Source organism: Cyprinus carpio, chromosome B25 (genome assembly GCF_018340385.1).
Source record: "Cyprinus carpio isolate SPL01 chromosome B25, ASM1834038v1, whole genome shotgun sequence".
Lineage (NCBI taxonomy): Eukaryota > Metazoa > Chordata > Actinopteri > Cypriniformes > Cyprinidae > Cyprinus > Cyprinus carpio.
This window is the reverse complement of record NC_056621.1, coordinates 15,535,933-15,557,583: the sequence shown is the minus strand read 5'-3', so window position 1 is coordinate 15,557,583 and position 21,651 is coordinate 15,535,933. Positions and strand designations below refer to the sequence as shown.

General features: G+C 35.6%; 2 protein-coding genes across 4 annotated transcripts in view; both read left to right on the top strand.

Moving 5' to 3' along the window:
* Window positions 1–1,337: 1,337 nt before the first annotated feature.
* Window positions 1,338–19,881, top strand: LOC109051111 (TBC1 domain family member 2B-like). Of its 2 annotated transcripts, none has more exons than XM_042753252.1 (13): window positions 1,338–1,766; window positions 3,959–4,103; window positions 6,717–6,879; window positions 7,568–7,740; window positions 7,841–8,067; window positions 12,140–12,532; window positions 13,556–13,666; window positions 13,846–14,042; window positions 15,618–16,112; window positions 16,364–16,481; window positions 16,856–17,041; window positions 17,337–17,458; window positions 18,665–19,881. In XM_042753252.1, exons 1-13 carry the CDS (start codon window positions 1,380–1,382, stop codon window positions 18,858–18,860), a joined length of 2,913 nt encoding a protein of 970 aa, XP_042609186.1. In that variant the 5' UTR covers window positions 1,338–1,379; the 3' UTR covers window positions 18,861–19,881. The 2 variants fall into 2 exon arrangements, with proteins under 2 accessions (XP_042609186.1, XP_042609185.1); XM_042753251.1 differs by having other exon boundaries at window positions 6,714–6,879.
* Window positions 19,882–20,928: 1,047 nt separating this feature from the next.
* dapk2b (death-associated protein kinase 2b) overlaps window positions 20,929–21,651 on the top strand; it is a 33,299-nt gene continuing 32,576 nt past the window's right edge. For both annotated transcript variants that reach the window (XM_042753255.1, XM_042753253.1), the window contains exon 1: window positions 20,929–21,082. The gene's annotated coding sequence lies outside the window, so the exon portion shown is untranslated. The remainder of the gene's footprint in view (window positions 21,083–21,651) is intronic.

Here is a 21,651-nt window from a genome sequence, read left to right as displayed (position 1 = left end):
TTTTTATAGGCATTAAGTGCACTATCCAAACTTAAATTGTTGTAATTTATGAACACTTTGGAATATAGGCCTAAGGTTGGTCTCTTTTTAAGGAAGAAAATTTAGCAGCATTTGGCAAAAGTAGGAATTAGGAATTTTTTCAAAAAATTTAAGTATCAAAAAGTTATAGAAGTTTAAATGTACTGTAAATAAAATGCACTATATTTATTTTTTATATTTTATTTATTAGAAATATTTTTACATAAAGGTTTTACTCTAAAAATTGGTATAGAATTAAAGCCTTGTGTCTAAATAAGTTATGTTCCCAAATTTGAAGTTGATATGAAAAAAAAATTGAGGTTCCTGTGAGATTTTATTTAGGGCGTCATACCACAAACAGCCACAGGGAGCCATCAAAACTACTTTGAATTTTGTTTAATGAATTTTTCTCTAGATTTCTCTGTCAATCTCAAAATACCACCAAATATGGAATCCTGAGACTCAGACCTTTCCAATGATATGTTTGTTGCCAAGATTATAAAAAGTTTTTATTCTAAAAGACCGTAATGCATTTTGTAATATGACACTTGCCACTGCCCACTAAGGGGGAGGAGACCGCCATAAGATTTTAAAGTAGCATTTCCATGGTAACGCAATGTCCGATTTCAAAATGGTTTTCACAGGATGAATCTTGGGCTTCTAAGCTTTCAAATGATATATAATGTGATTACTAAAAGATTTGATAGAGAAAAAGGACAACAAAATAAAGAGTGCCAAGTGTCCCACAGGTGGGACGGTGACAGTTAAGGAAGACATTTTTGTTAAATCATATTTTATTTTAATATATTCTAATCATTGCTGTTGTTATGTAATGTTTTTTGTTTATATACATAAATATTCTTTTATTTATTTTTTTAACCCAGAGAGGATGTCATATATTGCTCAAATATGATAAATAAATATAGGCCTATATGTACTGTGAATTATATAAATAATAATAAGTGTTGTTTGCGCAGTAATATTAAGTAGTAGCCTAATTCTCAAAAGGTTAAAGCCTTGTGTGACAGAACACAAGCCTGCATATTATATAATGCATCCATCTATTTTCCAAACCATTTTCCACAATTAATATTATATTATATTATTGTTTTAACAGGTTTAGTTATATGTATTATTATTATTATTATTATTATTATTATTATGTTATCATTTTGTTATGCATTGTTTTATAGGCTACTATCATTTTAATTATATTTTTCAGCTAGGAACCAAAAACTAAAATACAAATTCATTTTTTGTCATTTTTGTACTCTGTTAGCACACTAACTACAGTAAAACCACATGTCCCATCATCCTCTGCACCAGCAGCACGAGAATGGAAGTCACGTGACGTCACGCGGATGGAAAGTTTGTATCCGCAGACAGAGGAGACGAGAGTCCAGAGAAAGATGCATGGGGAGGATGACAGCGCTGCCAATCCCAGCAGGAACTCGCGGATCCTGGCGGTCAAGTCTTTCGATGTGTCCGACTGCGATGGCACGAAGGAGCAGAGCGTCAAATTGTGCGGCTACCTGAACAAACTGACAGGGAAAGGGCCCCTGAGAGGCTTCAAAACGCGCTGGTTTGTGTACGACCCCAGGAAATGTTACTTGTATTATTTTAAGACTCCTCAAGACGCCCTTCCACTAGGACACATTGAAATAGCGGACGCTTGTTTCAACTATGATGTGGAGGTGGAAGAGGGGCTTTTTGAGATCCACACCGAGGGGAAGGAGTTCCTGCTGAAGGTATATTGAGATTTCACATCTGCCTGTGCTAATAAAAACCAAATGCATGAAACCGTTTTCCATAGAAAGATTAACTGCACTAAATTTATTGGCTTCATATTGAAAGATGATAATCCTAGTGTGTTTTAATGTTGTGAACTGACTGTAGTAGTTGCAACAAGTGGTTACAGACCATCCTTGTACTGTCAGAAGCGTATTTTAATGTTTGAGCATAGAGTAATATTTTCCATTTTTGTATTTTAATGTTTGAGCATAGAGTAATATTTTCCATTTTTCCATTATATATATATATAGACGTATTTTAAATATTATATATATAATAATTATAATATATATATATATCAGGGTTATATTATGATATATATTATGATACAGGGTTATTTATGATAAATATATGTACTAAATATGTACTAGGTTTTTTATGTTTATTGTTGTGTTTTATTATAAATATTGTATTTATAATGTTTATTATTATATATATTATGAAATAAAATAAATATAATTATAATAGTATTAAAAAAAATATTTATAAAATAAATAGATAAAAATAATTGTAATTAATTTTTTTATATTGTTTTTTATTCAATTAAATTTAATTGTTTAATATAAATTGTATATGAATATGTAAAGTGTAGCCCTTAAAATGATAATATAAGATTGCGGATGAAAGATTTTTATTCTATTTAAGGACACATGTACTGAGATGGGGAATGTTTCTTTACACAAAGCACACTGGCTCAGTCATTCAGCTGTTGTCAGGATACAATATAACATGCTGGATTCATCAATGCTCTAAACATCTTGCCTCATGACTGGAGAATGTCGGACTATAACACAAGATTGCTGTTCTACTTGTGCAAGCTCTGCAGTAGTTTGGTCTTCTTGCTGGACACAGAAAGAGGTTTATCAGATCTGAATCTGTTTAGTGGTTTATCAGAATGTCGCTTTCTCAACTTTTATAGTAAAATGTATTTCACACTGCTTGTAGTTTCCGGCCCTCATGACGCTGTGGTGTAGCTATTTTTGATCAGGATCTAGGTTGAAGGGAATGGCTTCAAACAGATCGTCAGTGAGACTGGCGCAGTTCCCAGCATGCCTGTGCTGACTGAAGATGAGCCGTGTGTACCCTTTGACTAAATGCATTATGTGTTTCAACAGTCTGTTGCTGAGTTTATTAACTTACTCAAAACTTTATTAAAAATGCTGGTAAAAATTCATGTACATACTAGCAGGTTTTTATCCTCTGAAGTAAAATTTATTTTGATATTTTCGCAGTTTTTGATTCTATTAAGTTAATTTTATTTTTATATTTTCCAAAAAAAACTAATTAAAAAAAAGAAATTATTTCATAAAAAAGATTTAACATAACTGCTTTACTGCTTAGTGCTTAATATTGAAAATGTCTTTCAACTAAATCAAAATCATGTGGTGCAACTAAAATGCAATCAACCAATAAATAATAAAATCATGAAATTATAGATATATATATGAAAATGATATAGATATTCAGTATTCAGTAGATATATAGATAGACTGATTAATTCTATTATTATAATCTCTATTATATAATTTCATGATTTTTTAATTATCAAATGATTAATCGTATCCAAAATAAAAGTGTTTTTGTACATAACATATTTGTATGTACTGTGTATATTTATTATGTATATATAAATACACACGCATGTATATATTTAAGAAAAAAAAATTATGTTTATATATTAAATACATTTATATATAATATAAATTATATGAATATAAATATATCCATGTAAATACATGTAGATATTTTCAACATATATACATAATAAATATACAAAGTACACACATATTTATTATGTAAATACATGTAGATATTTTCAACATATATACATAATAAATATACAAAGTATCTAAAATTAATCATTTGATCTTGTGTTTTGTATTATTGTGGATACAGTGATTGACTATTTATTAGTGTTTAAAGCTTTTTCTATTTTTAAATATATTTTGTTTGTCACAGTTAAAGAGCAGCTTCATCACCGAACTGTAAACTGGAACTGAGAACGAAACAAGCATCATGATTCTCAAAGGGGACAGTCACATTCACACCTGACCCTGTTCCTCCCTAGACTACTGTTATACCACAAAGTTACAGAGCAAAAATAGAGCCTTGGTTTCACACTACTTTTCTTTCCCTTTTCTGCGTGCAGGCGCCCAACAGGCAGGTGATGCATTATTGGCTGCAGCAGTTACAGCAGAAGCGATGGGAGTTTTGCAACATGTCTGGCCACAGAGACAACTGGTGCTCCCCCACCCCGTGTTATCCATATACGGGCCTGGTGGCCAAAGATGCAGGTGAGATATATGGAGAAGTAAGCAGACCGTGACGAACACACAATGCACTGAAAGAAATAATGATAAAAATCAGATGTTGGTCATGGCCTCTATTCATATGTGGATTTTTTGATGTTGTCGTATTGTAGTTTGTTGCTGCTTGTCATGTGAGGTGAGTCAAAGATCATAACTGTGCCATGAGACGCTGTTTTGCATAGTCTCCAGCTTTTAGAAAGCGTGTTAGTAAATATACAAGTAGGAGGTTATTTTGTATCTGTGAATATGTACTATTAAATTGATGTTTCTGATAACCTTAAAAATATTTTTTGGTCTTGCTCAAATTGCATGAACATTAGTTTTGTACACACATGCATGCACAAGTTTTTTCTTGATTTCTGTTTTCTTTTAATGAAGGACTATAAAGGTCCTTTAAACCAGACCACAAAAAAAACCAGACAGTTTTGTGGTTTCTGCTGTATGAGAACAGCTGTTGCATTTAGTATTATTTTAGAAGTCGAAAAGGCAGAACCAAAACAATAAGCCAGTGTGCTTCCTCCTTATTACGGTCACTTAGCAAGTCATTTTCAATTAACAGAAAACAAATGCACCTGTGATGAACCTCTATGCAGTAGTCATTTAATTAAATTAATTAACATCGTTGTTACTGACCTTTGTAATGAGAAAAATAGTAAAGTAAAGCTAAATTATAGTAAGCTTTCTTGGTATCACATTGTTGTTTGTCTCATTTAATGGTAGTACAGCTATATTTAAAATATAGATATGAGTAGGAATGTAACGATTCACTTAACTCACGATTCGATTCACGATTTTGATTTTTCGATTCGATTCGCAAATTTTTATTTTTATTTTACAAAATGAGATTTAAAACAAATTATAAATTAAATGTGTCCTTTTGTTATTGCTTGGACAAAATGCTGCACATTTCTTTAAGAAATTGAAAAATAGCACTTGCATATTATTGCTCTTTTGTTGGTTTTGATTGCTTCTATTGTCATCATTTGTAAGTCACTTTGGATAAAAGCGTCTGCTAAATAACAAAATTTAAAAACAATGTAAATGTAAATGTAAATAACAAAACTAAATTTAAATTTTAAAACAAGCCCCAAATCAAATAAATAACACAAATAAAAGAAATATCTTCATATAAACAAAATATATGAAAACGTGCAACATGAGCAGTTTTTAATCTAAATTAGATTGTGTTATTTTGAAATTTAAAGCAAAAACAGAATGGTTTGACTTCAAATATCTGCATGAAACCGAAACGGCAGACAAGCTGAACGAGACGCAGAATCGCTCTCTGCCAGCAGGTGGCGCTTAAAGCGTTTCCTTGGTTTCCGCTGTAAACAAAGCAGCGCTGCAATTATCAACTTAAATATGCATTATACAGAGGCAAGATGAAAAGAAAAAATACCATCTAAACCTTTCTAAACACAGTAAGTTTCCCTCAGACATGCATTCATGTAAACTCCTACCCCTAATTGAATCAAGATTTGTTTACCATCTCAACCGATTTGAATCGTCACATATTTGAATCGATTTTCAACCAGCTCGCGGATAATCTTTACATCCCTAGATATGAATCAGCATCATTTTTATTGCGCTAGAGTCGGAGAGTAATTTATGTAGTGGTTTCTTCCAAAATACTGTATTTTCATTATATGATGTTTTATTAACAAGGTTCGGGAGGAGCGCGTCAGCTACTTAGCCTAATTAGCACAGGTGGAGCGCACTCAAGTTATACCTTGTGAAGTGCTGCCTGTTTGTCATAAACAAATGTATCATTAAGGGGTTTTAACTTTAAAACATGACTTCCAGCCAAAATACAAGTCCATAATCCATAGCAACACTTCCTCTGGTTGAAAGTCAATCGACATCTAGAACTGAAAGCATATTAATACACAAATTAATACACATATATGCTGCAAGTTACCTAACAGGGTTGACAATTTTAGAGTTTATTTAGACATTACTAACCTTGTGCATGGAACTACAAGGTGATTATTAGAAATAGAGTTTATTGTTGATGTTTCTATAAATATTTGCTTTACTATAATCCATTCTTTACTGTAAAATATCATAGTAACAGGGTTGATCATTTAAGATTGTCCACTGTGGACAAAAATACATAAACACAAAGATGAACAACTATATATATATAAAAAAGAGAAGACATTTGTCTTTGCACAGTTCACTTCTTAAAAGGATGCAATTTTGACAGGTATAAGAAATTGTTGTTTCATTTAATAAGGGATATTTAATTGTAACAGGGTTGCATAACCTGGGAAAACACCTTTAAATTCTTTTTAAAAATGCATTATGTAAATCTATGTATAAAAAATAATTTAAAATTTCTTTTAATCAGTATATGCATACAGTATTTATTCATACAACAAACTGTCAACCCTGTTACCACTGTTAGTTGGAAAAACCCATCAAGAAACATTGAGGAATGTTATCGGTTATTTATGAATAAAGTCATTATTTGAACATATGTTAATGAGGGATACAAAAGGATGAAATTACTTGTTTCTCTTTAGTGCAGGTTTACTGTGACTGTTGAGAAATGCAAATGAACACTGATAACTCAAACTGTGACTGTGTTGTTTTAAGCAATGCTCTGTGAGAAGCCCAACGAGAGCATGGAAAGTGTTCGGAGTGACTTTGCTGTGGAGATGGACAGTAATGGGCTGGTCGGGCTCCAGTCGCTGCGTAACCCTGTGGCACAACCCAACGCAGCTCTCAACTCCTTTCGAAACAGGGTCTCTGAGATCAGGTAGGAGGTTGGGAAACTCACACTAGGAAGGACAGCTATTTGCATCAAGGTTTAAGTATATTTAAGTATTTTTGAGTATTGTGGTTGAGACAGAAGAATTTGTCACTTTTAATACTCTTTATTTATGCATGTCTAATTATAAAAGGACAAAATGACAGGTACATCTGTATCTTGATTTAGAATTATTCATATTTAACTACTTTCCCAACCGGTGCCATGTGTGAACTCTTTTTCAAACTTTCCAAAAGACTTTGGACGCATCTGTTTGGATGACGTAATGCTGAAGTCGACCAGAGGACTGAATCTGGGTTTCAACAAAGATAAACAAACTAGAATAGCTGGAAATTCTACAGCAGCTCCATGTTAGCTTTTAAGAGGCTGGCAATAGAATACTTTGACCCTTTGTGCAAATAATAGAAGACTTATAAATGTCATGTGAGAGAGGTGAAAAAACAGTAATCGCAGAACATGCTGACAGCAAGACAAATGTAACAAACACGTATGCCATATTACGTGTTTGAGTGGAAAATCTTTACCATCTCTAGGTTTTGAGTTAACTCGACAATATTTGGCATCAGTAGTAGCAAGTTCAGTCTTTGGCAATATACTGTGGTATACTGTTACATGAAATACATTTTGCTTCTCTGTACCTATATTGCTTGATAACATTTCCTTGGTTCCCTATCAGAAATAGCATGTCTCACCTGCGGCCCAGCCGAGGAGGAGAAAACAGGCGCAGTGTGTTTTACACAGCCAGCAGTGAGGACTGGGAGATGGTGGATCCTCCAACCAAAGACACACTAGAGCACAAACCTCCACCTGACAGTCAACGCCGGGAAAGCCCATCTCACCTTCAGCGATGTAAGATGATTGTTCAGACATTTTAATGACACACAAATGATTCAGTTAAACTGAAGGCCTCTGAAACTGTGTCTGTCTTATCACTTCTGACTGCGCACAGACTCCATTGGCTCAGCGTTCACGTTTGACTTCCGCAACCCCTCGAGAATGAAACGGCCCTTTCACATGGGCTCTGGGAAACCCACCCGCAGTGCAGAGAGCTCTCCGGTTGAATGTAATGGGACCAAAACCTCCGAACTGCAGCTCCGCATTCAGAGCCAGCAGGAGGAGATCAACCGCCTGCAGGAGCAAGAGAACCAGCTCAGAGAAGAGCTCGCCGGTCAGAAGGTACGATATGAGTAAATCAGGTGGGGACTAGGGGTGGGTGATATACCAGTAGACAGAATCTAGATTTTGATTTAGATCTTCTCTATCGTGGTTACATGCTCACGTGATGTTACTGTGCTACGTGGTCATGAAAATGTATTGTTTGCATGCGTCTGTAAGCATTGCAGTTTAAAATCAAGTGATTTTAAGCCATTGAAACGTAATCAGCAGCGAAAGATAACTCATTTTGCTATTCAGTTTCTGAGTGCTGTCAGAGAGCTGTGTGCACAAGAAAACGGTGCACATAGAGGGCGTTAAGTTTGAGTTGAGTTATTTTTGCCGCTTTATAGGCCTTGAAAGGTTAAAGGGTTAGTTCACCCAAATATTAAAATTATGTCATTAATGACCCCCCTGTCGTTCCAACCCGTAAGACCTTTGCAATTTAGTCCGAGAGCTTTCTGTCCCTCCATTGAAAATGTATGTACGGTATACTGTCCACGTCCAGAAAGGTAAAAACATCATCAAAGTAGTCCGACATCAGAGGGTCCGTTAGAATTTATTGAAGCATCGAAAATACATTTTGGTCCAAAAATAACAAAAAATACGACTTTATTCAGCATTTTCTTCTCTTTCCGGGTCTGTTGTGACGCGTTCACAACACTGCTACAGGCGCGTTCACAACACTGCAGCGACGCTGCTGACGTGTTATCTTTGTTATTGGGCGCACCAGAGAACACGTCAGCAGCGTCGTAAGTCAACAGTCACAGTCACAGTCACTCTGATGTCACATGGACTACTTTGAAGATGTTTTTATTACCTTTCTGGACGTGGACAGTATACCGTACATACATTTTCAATGGAGGGACAGAAAGCTCTCGGACTAAATCTAAAATATCTTAAACTGTGTTCCGAAGATGAACGGAGGTCTTACGCGTTTGGAACGACATGAGGGAGAGTTATTAATGACATCATTTTAATATTTAGGTGAACTAACGCTTTAAATACACACTTGTATGTGTCAAAATGCAATTTTGCAATTATCCCCGTAAACACTAGGTCTTAAATGAAAGCAAACTGCTGAGAAATAAAACAAATATGTAACAGTATACTGGATCCCGGCAGCTCTTAAAGTGACAGCAGTCTAATATCCCTGCTCTTTGTCAGTCATGTTAATCAAACGACAAAAGAGAGAAAAAGCATTTTTTTTTAGAAATTTGATTATTGTTTTTTGTGGCTTTACTTGCAATTATTTTTTTATTCTTATTTAATCGCTGACTGCTTACTTGTGCTCAGTGAGCTTGAGTTTAGTTGTTTTTTTTATATATATATATATATTTATTATATTTTATATATATTGTTTTTTTTTTTTTTTTTTTATTTAGGCTAGTATTAGTTTTTTGATTTTGTTTTTTTCATGAAATTGACACTGTTGACAAGAATTGTGACATGTCTATACTACCAAAATTTTGATTTCATAAAGACCTTATTTAAAGCAAATACAACTATATTGTGATATGTATCATTAGCATGAAATAAAAGTACTCATTTTGTGATGTAAGATATTGGTCATATCGTCCACCCCTAGTAGGGACCAGTGTTTTAAGCCATTAAGACACTCTTAAGTTTTTTATTTTATGGTGTTATAATGTTTTTTTTTTTTTTGTGTTTTTTTTAAGGATGGTGTTGTTATTAAATGTTAATTTGCAATCCCATCCTAATTCCCGACATGTTCCGTAAGTAGAGTATTTGCTTGTGGAATGGCAGCTGGTAAACTATGTCAGCAATTATTTTATTTTGAGTTATTTTTCCCCATGTTGTACCATGCTGACATAGTCTTACTGTAAAGGCAGGCAGCAGTTTAAAACAGATTTTTTTATCGGATGTTTATAGCTGTTTGCTAATAGTTCCTCATTTCTTGTTATACTCATACATGGGGATTTTCCATGTTCAAGTGAATGTTGACACAGTGTCTGTTTATTCTACTCATCCTCTACATTTATAATTCAAAGACTTTTCTTATATCTACTTTCAAGTTTTGGTGCAGTAAGCCATTTCTTACATAAGCCGTATATTTCTGTGTACTTTTCTAAAAGGTGTCAGCACATCTTAAGCAAGGGCCTTGAGAACCACAAAATGGGTACTGTTGTTGTGCTTTTACCTTTAAAGTTCCCCTTTGGCCCCCGGCTGTGCTTTTAACATACTAACAACTCTGGATAATGATTCTGTATAACATATAAACAGTACTGTGTTTATTCATAATTACAACATTATTGATTATTTTATTAACATGTTTTCTTTACGATTTGCATATTCCCAAAAAATGTGTTCAGTTACTCACTAAATTAGGTGTGATGAGACTTAATGACTAAAAATACGGTTTTGTTTTATTAAAACATTCTGAAAAACTTACTAAAAATGTCATTTTACAACTTAAAAAATAAAATAAAATACATGCTGAGAAAAGTATCTATCAAAATGAAAACTAAAATGTCATCCAAAGACAACAAACTGTGCAATGGGTCTTTCTTTGAACCTGCATTTCAGTTCCTTGTCATAGTTCAGGTTGCATCATGTGCAGACTTTTGAAACTGGTAAATTGAATGTTTGTACAGAATAATGGTTAACTTTATTTGATCTCCAGGTTTCTTTTTTGTTATATCAGTTTGGTGATAATTCATGAGATAAATGACATTTGATAGCTGAAGGTTATCAAAACCTTTCTCCAAAATGTTGATCTGATTTGGTAAACAGTGTACCTAATACAAAAGCAAACTATTCCAGGGTCAGAATGTAACACAGACTACTTCATCCCAGACAAGCCCCCGACTTATTTTGACCCCAGTTAAAAGGTTACTCCACCCCAAAATGAAAATGTTGTCATTAATCACTTACCCCCATGTCATTTTCCAAACCCGTTAAAAGCATAATTCGTCTTCGGAACACAATTTAAGATATTTTGGATGAAAACAGGGAGGCTTGTGACTGTCCCATAGACTGCCAAATAAATAACAGTGTCAAGGTCCAAAAAAGTATGAAAAGCATCGTCAGAATACTCCATCTGTCATCAGTGGTTCAATCTGAATTTTATGAAGCGATGAAAATATTTTTTGTAAGCAAAGAAAATAAAAATAATGACTTTATTCAACAATTCGTCTCCTCTCGTCAATTCGTCACCATTTTGGAAAGTAGTATCCACTGAACACAAACTGCGTATGCTAAATAAATGTAGAGAATGTATCCACATACAGCATACGCAGTTTGTGTTCAGTGGATACTACTTTCCAAAATGGTGTTACGGTGACACAGAGGAGACGAATTGTTTAATAAAGTCATTTTTATTTTCTTTGCATACAAAAAGTATTCTTGTCACTTTATAACGTTACGGTTGAATAACTGATGGCAGATGGACTATTTTGATAATGTCTTTCACACTTTTCTGGACCTTGACACTGTTATTTATTTGGAGGTCTATGGGACAGTCACAAGCCTACCGGTTTTCATCCAAAATATCTTAAATTGTGTTCTGAAGATGAACAAAGCTTTTACGGGTTTGGAACGACATGGGGGTAAGTGATTAATGACAAAATTTTCATTTTGGGGTGGAGTAACCCTTTAAGAGTGCTACCAAAGCAAGTGTTCTTTTAGTTCCAGTTCTGCTCCAACACCCCTTCCTGTTAAGTAATTCAGAAGACATTGATGAGTGTGTACAGGTGTGTTCGATTAGGGCTGGAGCTGACCTCTTTAACAGGGCTGGGCAACTTTGGTCCTGGAGGGTCACTGTCCTGCAGAGTTGAACTCCAACCCTAATCTAACACACCTGAATAAGCTATTGAGCAGACAGCCCCTTATTCTTTAGAATTTCTCTCACAGTACTTTGATGTCATTCACAGATCATTTTGAGGAATGTTGCTTTACAGGACCAGAGTTTGCTACCATTGTGAACTTTGACCTCATGATTTAAAGACTAGTCAATGACTACAAAGGATCCCCATTTTGCTTGATCAGATGGTGTTTTTGAGTAGTTTATCAGAGTAATTGATCTGCTGAACTATCTTAGTGGCTTGAGCTTCACACAGTATTTCTCTTCTACCAGGAGTTGGTTTGCCTTCTCCAACAAACACTACGTAGCTCCCAATGTGATTGGGGTTCTACAGTGTCTTTTGGGAACATGGGGCCTCACAGTCATAACCAAGCTGGGAATGAGGTGGACAAAGCCCTGGCAGAGCGGGACAGCCAGATCAGAGACCTTTGTGGGCACATGGAGAAGCTAGCCTTGGTGAAGGAGAGTCTTCAACAGGAGTTGAAGAGTTTGAAGATCAAAGTTGGGGAGATAAATGAACAGCTGGGCATGCTCATGGAGACCATTCAGGCCAAGGACGAAGTCATCATGAAACTTTCCCAGCAGAGCGGTAATGAAGGAACCCAGCCGGCTGAATGCAACTCACCTAGTGCAACTAGGGAACAACAAGAGTTGGACATCCTGAAGGTAGCGCAAGAATATCCTAAAACTGTATATACACCATATTGCCAAAAATATTGGGACACCCCCTTCTAATGAGCAGGTTTGACTACTTTAGTAATTTCCATGAATACAAATCTTAATTTTTAAGCATACAATGATATTCTGGGGAATTGTGTGCTTCTAATTTTATAGCGACAGTTTGGACAGGACCCTTTTTTATTCTAACATAACAATGCCTCTGTGTATAAGGCAAGGTTCAAAAATAAATGAATGATTCAGTCAGTGTGGAAGAACTTGACTGGTCTGCAGAAAGCCAAGTCCTAATCCCTGCTGAACACCTCTGGTGTGACTTTAAATGCAGACCTTGAGCCAAAAACACATCACCAAACACCAATTACAGTACTTATACATACACTATATGGACAAAAGTATTGGGACACCTTCTTCTTTAGAACAGAAAAGCACTTCCAAAACTGTGGCAACAAAGATGGAAACATAATTCATGAATTTAAAAAATGTACTGTATTTCCATCTCTTATGATTTTTGGCATAAAAGAAAAATCAATAATTTTGAAGCATACAGTGTATTGTTGGCTATTGCTACAAATATACCTGTGCCACTTATGACTGGTTTTGTGCTCCAGGGTCACATGCTTAAACATTAAGATTTGTACTCATGGAGATTACTAAGTAGTCAAACCTGTTCATTAGAGGGGGGTGTCTTAATACTTTTGGCAATATAGTGTATATCTAAATATGTATATAAATATATATGTATATACATATCACAAATAATATGTTTGTGAGATTGTAAATCAGTAGGGTAAAATATATCTGACATACTGTAGGTAAGAGTTGCATGCAAGACTAAGGCATGTTAGAAGTCCTTGACATTGAGTCTTTTATCACAAGACCAATTAAAATCTCAAATACTTTTGGTAATAGTTTTCTATATATTGAAGGTTAGATTTATAAACACTTCATGACTGTTTTGTACATTATTTTGGTGTCTCACATAGAACTGTTTGTGTTTTTACACTTTTCCAGGACAGCCTTCAGGGCTACAAATCCCAAAATAACTTCTTAAACAAAGAGATTCTGGAGTTGACTGTCTTAAGAAGAAATGCTGAATCCAGAGAGAAAGCACTTGAGGCAAAGGTCTGTGACATTAGCTACTCTCTGCATGCAAACCACCCTGGATGTTTTTGCAGATTCTTTATGTGCCGTGTTAGCATTTCCTTTTCCCTAGCATTCCAACCTTTGCAAGGTTGCCTGTGCATGTTTTTGATTGTTGAGGAATCATTTTTTATTTTTTTTCTTTGCTGTGTGTTCTACAGTGCACCAGTTTGGAGGCCAAGCTGTGTCAGGTGGAGAGCAAGTACCTGGTTCTACTACAGGAAGTGAAGTCTCCTGTTTGCTCCTCTTCAGAGCAGACCCATAGGGGAGAGGTCATCACCCGCTTACTTGAAGATGCACTACAGGTGGAGAGCGCAGACCAACAGGAACACCCTATCCTCAAACCCAATGCTGTCAGGTATCATTTTACGAAAAATTGTATTTTCTTTGCTTTTATATGTACAGATACAGTGCATCTAGATAATATATGCAAATTCAGCTGCAAAAATGTTGGCCATCGTTTAAAGCAGTGGTTCTCAATTCCAGTCCTCGCGCCCCCCTGCTTTGCATATTTTACATGTTTCTCTTTGTTAACACACCTGATTTAGATAATCAGCTCGTTGCACCGTGCTTGTTCCCTACACAGTGTTCATTGCTCCCTACGCCCTGAGCAGGGGAAATCTGTTGAAGTTTACCTCACTTCGGAACATTCATTCACGGATTTGCGCTGTGCAACGTATTCCCACACAGACAAGTGTGACACCTCAGTAAATAAATACTATTTAAATTCACGTTTCGCACACTTCAGTGCACTTTGAATGGAACATATACGTTCACTTCGAACTGGAATCATGGCTGAGTATCCTGTGATGTCCACTTCACAGGGCACTTACATTTGAATAGAACAAACGTCTGAAGCGATAAAAGAAACATACAAAATGTGCCGAGCAGGGGGGCGTGAGCACTCAAATTGAGAACCGCTGCTTTAAAGGAATACTCCTCCCCAAAATGAAAATTTTGTCATTAATCACTTACCCCCATGTCGTTCCAAACCCGTAAAAGCTTTGTGCATCGTCGGAACACAATTTGAGATATTTTGGATGAAAACCGGGAGGCTTGTGACTGTCCCATTAACTGCCAAGTAACTTACACTGTCAAGGTCCAGAAAAGTTGAAAAGCATCGTCAGAATAGTCCATCTGTCATCAGTGGTTCAACCGTTATGTTATGAAGTGACAAGAATACTTTTTGTATGCCGAAGGAAACAGAGGAAAATCCCTCCGCATCCATGTGGTGCGGCTGACACAGAAGAGCGTAAGCTGCTTGTGTTCAACAGATATTCTCCAAAATGGCACTACGGTGATGCGGAGGGATACAGAGGAGACGAATTGTTGAGTAAAGTCATTAATGGGACAGTCACAAGCCTCCGGTTTTCATCCAAAATATCTTAAATTGTGTTCCGAAGACAAACGAAGCTTTTACGGGTTTGGAACGACATGGGGGTGAGGGATTAATGACAAAATTTTCAGAGTAACCCTTTAAGATGTCAACATGTTTTCAGTATTCTGGAATTGTTATTCATTTCATATGCAATTGGTCATAACAGAGGTCATTTACATATTGCAGTCTTAAAGGTACAGTAGCAAAAAATTCAGGTTTAATTGTAAGAGCCTGGGAGAAGGTAGACATGGTCATGCAAAAGGAAAATTATGATTGTGTTTACTTCTGAAGATGCCATCTTTCAAGCATGTTTGGTCTTGTTAGAGTTCTTCACATGCTTCTTGGCTACAGGAACCGGATGTTTTCCTGGTTCCTCAGAACATGTCGTGCTCTTCTTGAGTAGATCCATCTTCATGCCATGCTTGGTTTCAATTACGCCAACTAGTTGCTTATTACTATGAAATTTGGCTTTGTTACTTTGAAGATTGTTAGCTCTTTTGTGAAACAAATTGCTTGTAAACCATACAACCCGTGATACTGTTTTTTCTCATTTAGTGAGTATGATATTTATGGCTTCAAAACTGTCCCAGAGGAGGAGGATGACGAGGAAAAACTTGAAGCAAAAAAGAGAGCGCTAGACCTGAAGTCCCTCTCCCTGACAGACCAGGAGACCTCAGTTAGAGTAAAGTGGGACAACTACCTGGCCATCACCATGAACAGAGAGATGGTTCGATCTCCAGAGCTTAAGGCGCTGATGCGAAGTGGGGTTCCCCATAACCACCGTTCCAAGGTGTGGAGCTGGTGCGTCAACTTCCATGTGAAGAAGATGCGTGACGACGTGTCAAAAGACTATTACCAGAACCTTCTGTCCACGGCGAACGAAAAACCAAACCCGGCCTGTAAGCAGATAGAGCTGGATCTTCTCCGGACGCTTCCTAACAACAAGCACTATGCTTCTCCAGACTCGGATGGCATCCAGAAACTCAGGAACGTGCTGCTGGCTTTCTCCTGGAGGAATCCAGATATCGGCTACTGCCAAGGCCTCAACAGGTATCAGATCCAAGCGATTCCCTCAGCTCTCAAGCTCATTCTTAATGTTTAAAGCAGTGGTCTCAAACTCAATTCCTGTTTTGCTTCAACCCTAATCAAACACTCCTGATCCAGATTACTAGAAACTTCCAAGCAGGTGTGAGTTGAAGCTGGTTGGAGATAAACTCTGCAGAGTCGTGGCCCTCTTTGGACCACTGGTCTAAAGTGATATCCACATCTTAAAATCTGAACGAGATTTCTGATTCTTTCAGGCTGGCAGCTATTGCTCTTCTGTATTTGGACCAAGAAGATGCTTTCTGGTGTCTCGTGGCTATTGTGGAGGTTTTCATGCCACGTGACTATTACACTAAAACACTGCTAGGCTCGCAGGTACTGTTTCAAGATTGTTCTCTCTTTCACAGTCAAGAAAAATGTCTTTGTTTGCTGGATATGACTCACTTGCAGCAGGCTAACAGCACATCTCTTTTCAATTCCGTCATCTGTCACAATGACTTTGAGTTTTCAGGCTCCTTTCCATCGATAAGACATGCACATGCTTGTCGAGCAAACTTTACTACATTTTGGCCTTATGCAACATGAACACTGTTTGTATGTTTGTATTCAGAGTAACTAGCCAAGTGCTTTTCAGTTGAAACCACATTATTGGCACGCTGCTAGTTGCAGCTTTTCATTGCTGAAGTGACTGCAAAATTAGCTTTTGCCAGACCTGCTAATGGTGGCTGAATGGTTTGTTTTTGATGTAGGTAGATCAGCGTGTGTTGAAGGACCTGATGTGCGAGAAGTTACCCAGGCTTCTTGCTCATTTTGAGTATTATAAGGTGGACACCTCTCTCATCACCTTCAACTGGTTCCTGGTTGTGTTTGTGGACAGCGTGGTCAGTGACATCCTCTTCAAGATCTGGGACGCTTTTCTCTATGAGGGACCCAAGGTATGGAGAGTTATGTAGACATGCAGCTTCAACACAGAATACTACTGAACTTCTAAATCAAACAGCTGTGCACTGACTGCATACGTTTCCCTTGAAACCTGGGAGTTATTTATTTATAATAGTTTATATAACCACAATACAGATGACATGAGATTACTGACACATCCTCAGACACTTAGATAATAATAACCTTAATACTTTCCTTTCTTATTATCAATAATGAGTCACATTTGTCTGGTTGTTTCAGGGTGGCGGGACTCCATGTGTGCTGATATGTTCTGATGTCTCTTTTTAGATCATTTTCAGATTTGCTCTCGCACTATTCAAATACAAAGAAGAGGAATTTCTAAAGCTCCAGGATCCCATGACCATTTTCAAGTACCTTCGGTATTTCACACATACAATCTTGGATGCAAGGTTTGTGCTTCCAGTGTAAGAGATAGCAATAAATGATCATGAAAAACACTTTTAAAGACTTTTTTAAATTATTCATTTCACTTTATTTCACTTATATGCGATTTATAGTGGCTACATTTATTTTATTTATTAATTTTTGGGGGGATTTGTTATTATTAACAATAATAATACGCAAATAATATTGTTATTTTTATTATTATTATTATTATTATTATTATCATCATATTAATTATATTCTCTTTTTTAAATGTTTTGAAATATTTTGTAATAATTTCAGTTTGTTTTTTGATTCATCAGCATTGGGAAAACAACTTGATACACATCAGCTGTTTTAATAATAATAATAATAATAATAATAATAATGAAGTACACAGATAATATCTATTTTTTTATTTTTTATATATATATATAATTTATTTTTATTTTTTTGCAGGAACATTATCTATCTATACTTATCTAATATATAAATTAATGAAGTACACAGATAATATCTATTTTTTTATTTTTATTATTAAATATTTGTAATAAAAAAAAAAATTATATATTATTATTATTATATATATAGATATATTATTATATTATATATATATAAATTATATTGTTATATATTATCAATGTATTATATATTTATTATTATTATTATTATTATTATAGTAAATTTTTATTATATATATAATCTATTTTTTTTTCCTTAAAAATGCTTTGAAATATTTTGGAAACATTTAATTTTTAGTTTCAGTTATTGTTTATAATATATTGTACTTTGCTGTTTGATTCTTCAGAATTGGGATTATATTATACTATTATATTTGTAATTTATTTATTACCTTATGTAATATATGTGACCCTGGACCCAGTCATAAGTAGCATGGGTAACAATACATTGTATGGGTCAAAATTATCGATTTTTCTTTTATGCCAAAAATCATGAGGATATTGAGTAAAGATCGTGTTCTGTGAAGATATTTTGTAAATTTCCTACTGTAAATATATCAAAATTTAATTTTTGATTAGTGATATGCATTGCTAATAACTTCATTTAGACTATTTTAAATGCAATTTTCTCAATATTTAGATTTTTTTTGCACCCTCAGATTCCAGATTTTCAAATAGTTGTATCTCGGCCAAATATTGTCCTATCAAAAACTGAACCCTTATGACTGGTTTTGTGGTCCAGGGTCACATATGATCTTGCGTTTCTCATAGGAAGTTGATGAGCATGGCCTTTGTGGACATGAACCCGTTCCCACTGAGGCAGATCCAGAACCGTCGCACATTCCACCTGGAGAAGGTCCGTCTGGAGCTCACCGAGCTGGAAGCCATCCGTCAGACCTTCCTGCGGGAGAGAGACAACTCCCTGGACAGCCGCACACTCATCAGTGACGACGAGGAGGACAGCTGAACCACAGCCAATAAGACACCAGACCTGCAAAGCTGATTAGCCAATCACATTGTGTCTTATTCTGTAAACTGTGTTGTACCTAACCAAACTGTGACTCCGAGAGACCAAAGAACGGTATTTCTTTTGATTAATTAAAAATGGTGTTCTTTTTTCATCGTCTTGTCCAGTATTTCATCCATTTGTACATTGACCAAAATCAGTATTAAAGTAACTGCAGTACTTTGCATTTAGGTAGTAATGATTGGTACGGTTTGGACATAAATTCTTATACACTTACATTACGCTAGACATATTAGGATGTAAAGTCCTGGACACCACCACTTTTTCTTCCAGCCACACTTATTAAACTTCTTTTACTTGTAATAATCATATCAGAACTTGTATTATATTGAATGATGATTTGATATACATCAAATTAAAGTTTACGAGGCCTGCCCTCTTTCTAAACATTCGGTACTTTTACTCAATTTAATAAAATTCACTGTCCTGTCAAGGAGGGGAAAAACACAAATATGTACTTCCTGTCTGCTCAGGGTGTGATAAATATAAAAATGCAAAACTGATGGTCTTTGGTTTTACTGTGAGAGCCGGTCTCTCATAATTGCCATGTTTTTGCATGTCGATTTTGTCACCCACAATTCCCTTAGAATAGAAATGTGTTATTCTTTGTTATTTTAAGTCAAACGAAGCACATGTTTGCATATTTTATTCTGTTTTTACATGTTTGGGACTTTAGTTGTCCACATAATCTTTCATATTTTCCTTGTTATTTAGCCGTCAAGTATCTTTTTTGAGCTATAGCAGGTTTCTTATGTCTTCAGCGAGTAAGCTATGATTTCAAACCGTCTTTGATGCTGTTGCTCGATGCAATGCATTGCACAGGCCTTTGTGTGTACACAAAAAAAAAAAATTATGGAATTCTTTGTAATGTTTCTGAAACTTGTCCTGTGATATTATAATCCTCCAATTCTGATTTTTTTTTCTTATGCATGATCATCCATTAAATTTCTGTTGCATACAATTGTTTTAATTTTGTTTGTGTAGTTATTTAACATTTCAGTAGCCTCCTCTTAAACAATACAACAGCTGCAAAGGTCTTTCTACATCTTGTCTACAGGAAATACTGCATAAGCACAACAATAGAGAGGGGCAACCATATCTTAAATCCTTCCGGTTTTTGTAATGGTTATATAATATAAAAATATTAAATCCTACAGTATTTAGAATATACTGTTAATACTCAGGCTGCATGTAATTTTCATATAAAAAAAAATACAATACCCATATATTTGTCGACTATTTTAGTCCGTCTCACACACAGATGCAAACCATGTCCAGCAGATGGCGATAATACTGCAAACATAACGAAAATAACAAACACATGCGACAGAGAGTAAATAATAGCGTTAATAAAGTAACTTTTTAATTTATATCCCAGACCCCAACATTCACGGCGTGTTTTATCAAATCCAAAGGTGATAACCGGGTTAGACTGAATCACCGTAAAGGAACCGAGTCACATGAATGACTCATTCGCGAATCGGACATGACTAATATGTTCAAAAATATGAAAGAAAGTCCGCCTCTTTCCTCAATTCGGTTCTTTCGAACAGTTTGAACAGCTTGTATCAAATCCATATTTACAGTACGTATTATTTGTAACATTTCCGCGATTATAATAACTTTTTTTTTAACGAACTAGTCAAACTCTTGGTTCTCTCCAAATATCTCAATTCACTTGGTTCTCCATTCATTCGAAAGTCAGTAGTGTGTACGTTTACAATACAGTGGTGTTTGTTTGTTTGTTTAGTTATTTACTTATTCATCTGTCTGTCCAAGTATTCATCGTGCCGAGATACAATCTCAGACTAAAATGTTCATTAGGTTAAAAAAAAAAAGATGAATTTGCCTACTTCTTTAATTCTACTGAAATCAAACTTAAGTGCATTTTAATTTGAAAACAGCTCAACTGTGCCTATTTCCAAAACGACTCGTTTACACCGGTGTGTTTGAACCGGTTCGACTGATTCACTGGAAAGAATCGCCACTCTGACATCACCGCTGCGCTCAACAGGTGGCGCGAGATTGACAACTTAAGCGCGTGCGCTCCTCCAGTCTCAGTTCAGCAGCGCGACTTGTGCGAGAGACGCGCTCAAACCCGGGAATATGCTACAAATATCAGCGGAATACAGTCAAATAACTGTTATTTCTTGAAAGAAAAGGTAAGACAACCCACATTCCCTTATTCATTTAAAGTGTCAAAGCTACTTCTTCTTGTAGTCCAGTGTGTCTTGTAAAACTTGTGAGCAGTGACATAGGAAGAGATGTTACGGTGTGACTGTTTCTCATGGTTATTATGTTGCGCTTAGTTATAGAGTAGCCTACAGTGGGTTTTCTTACACCTGCAAGGTAAATGTTTATCATGATATTATCAATACAGTTTATATTCATCACTTATATACCAATGAAACAGTAAGTCAGTATATGATGAAACAAATGCTGACAGCAGTCTCAGTTTCACCGGATAATTCTCATGACACTGAACCCTCATTTTCTTCTGAAGAAAGTCATTTGATCGCTTTTAATGACTTGATACATCAATTTTATCCTATACAAGACTCTTTTTGTCTGGTGCCTTCATACCTTACATCACCAGTAAGCAAAAGTGTATATTTTGTGACTTTCCCACATTGCGTTATACAGTATGTCCAAGAGAGAAAGATACATGCTCTTACACCTTCTTGGAAGTGAAGGAATGTAGTGCAGCATGCTGGAACAAGTGCTTATGTGA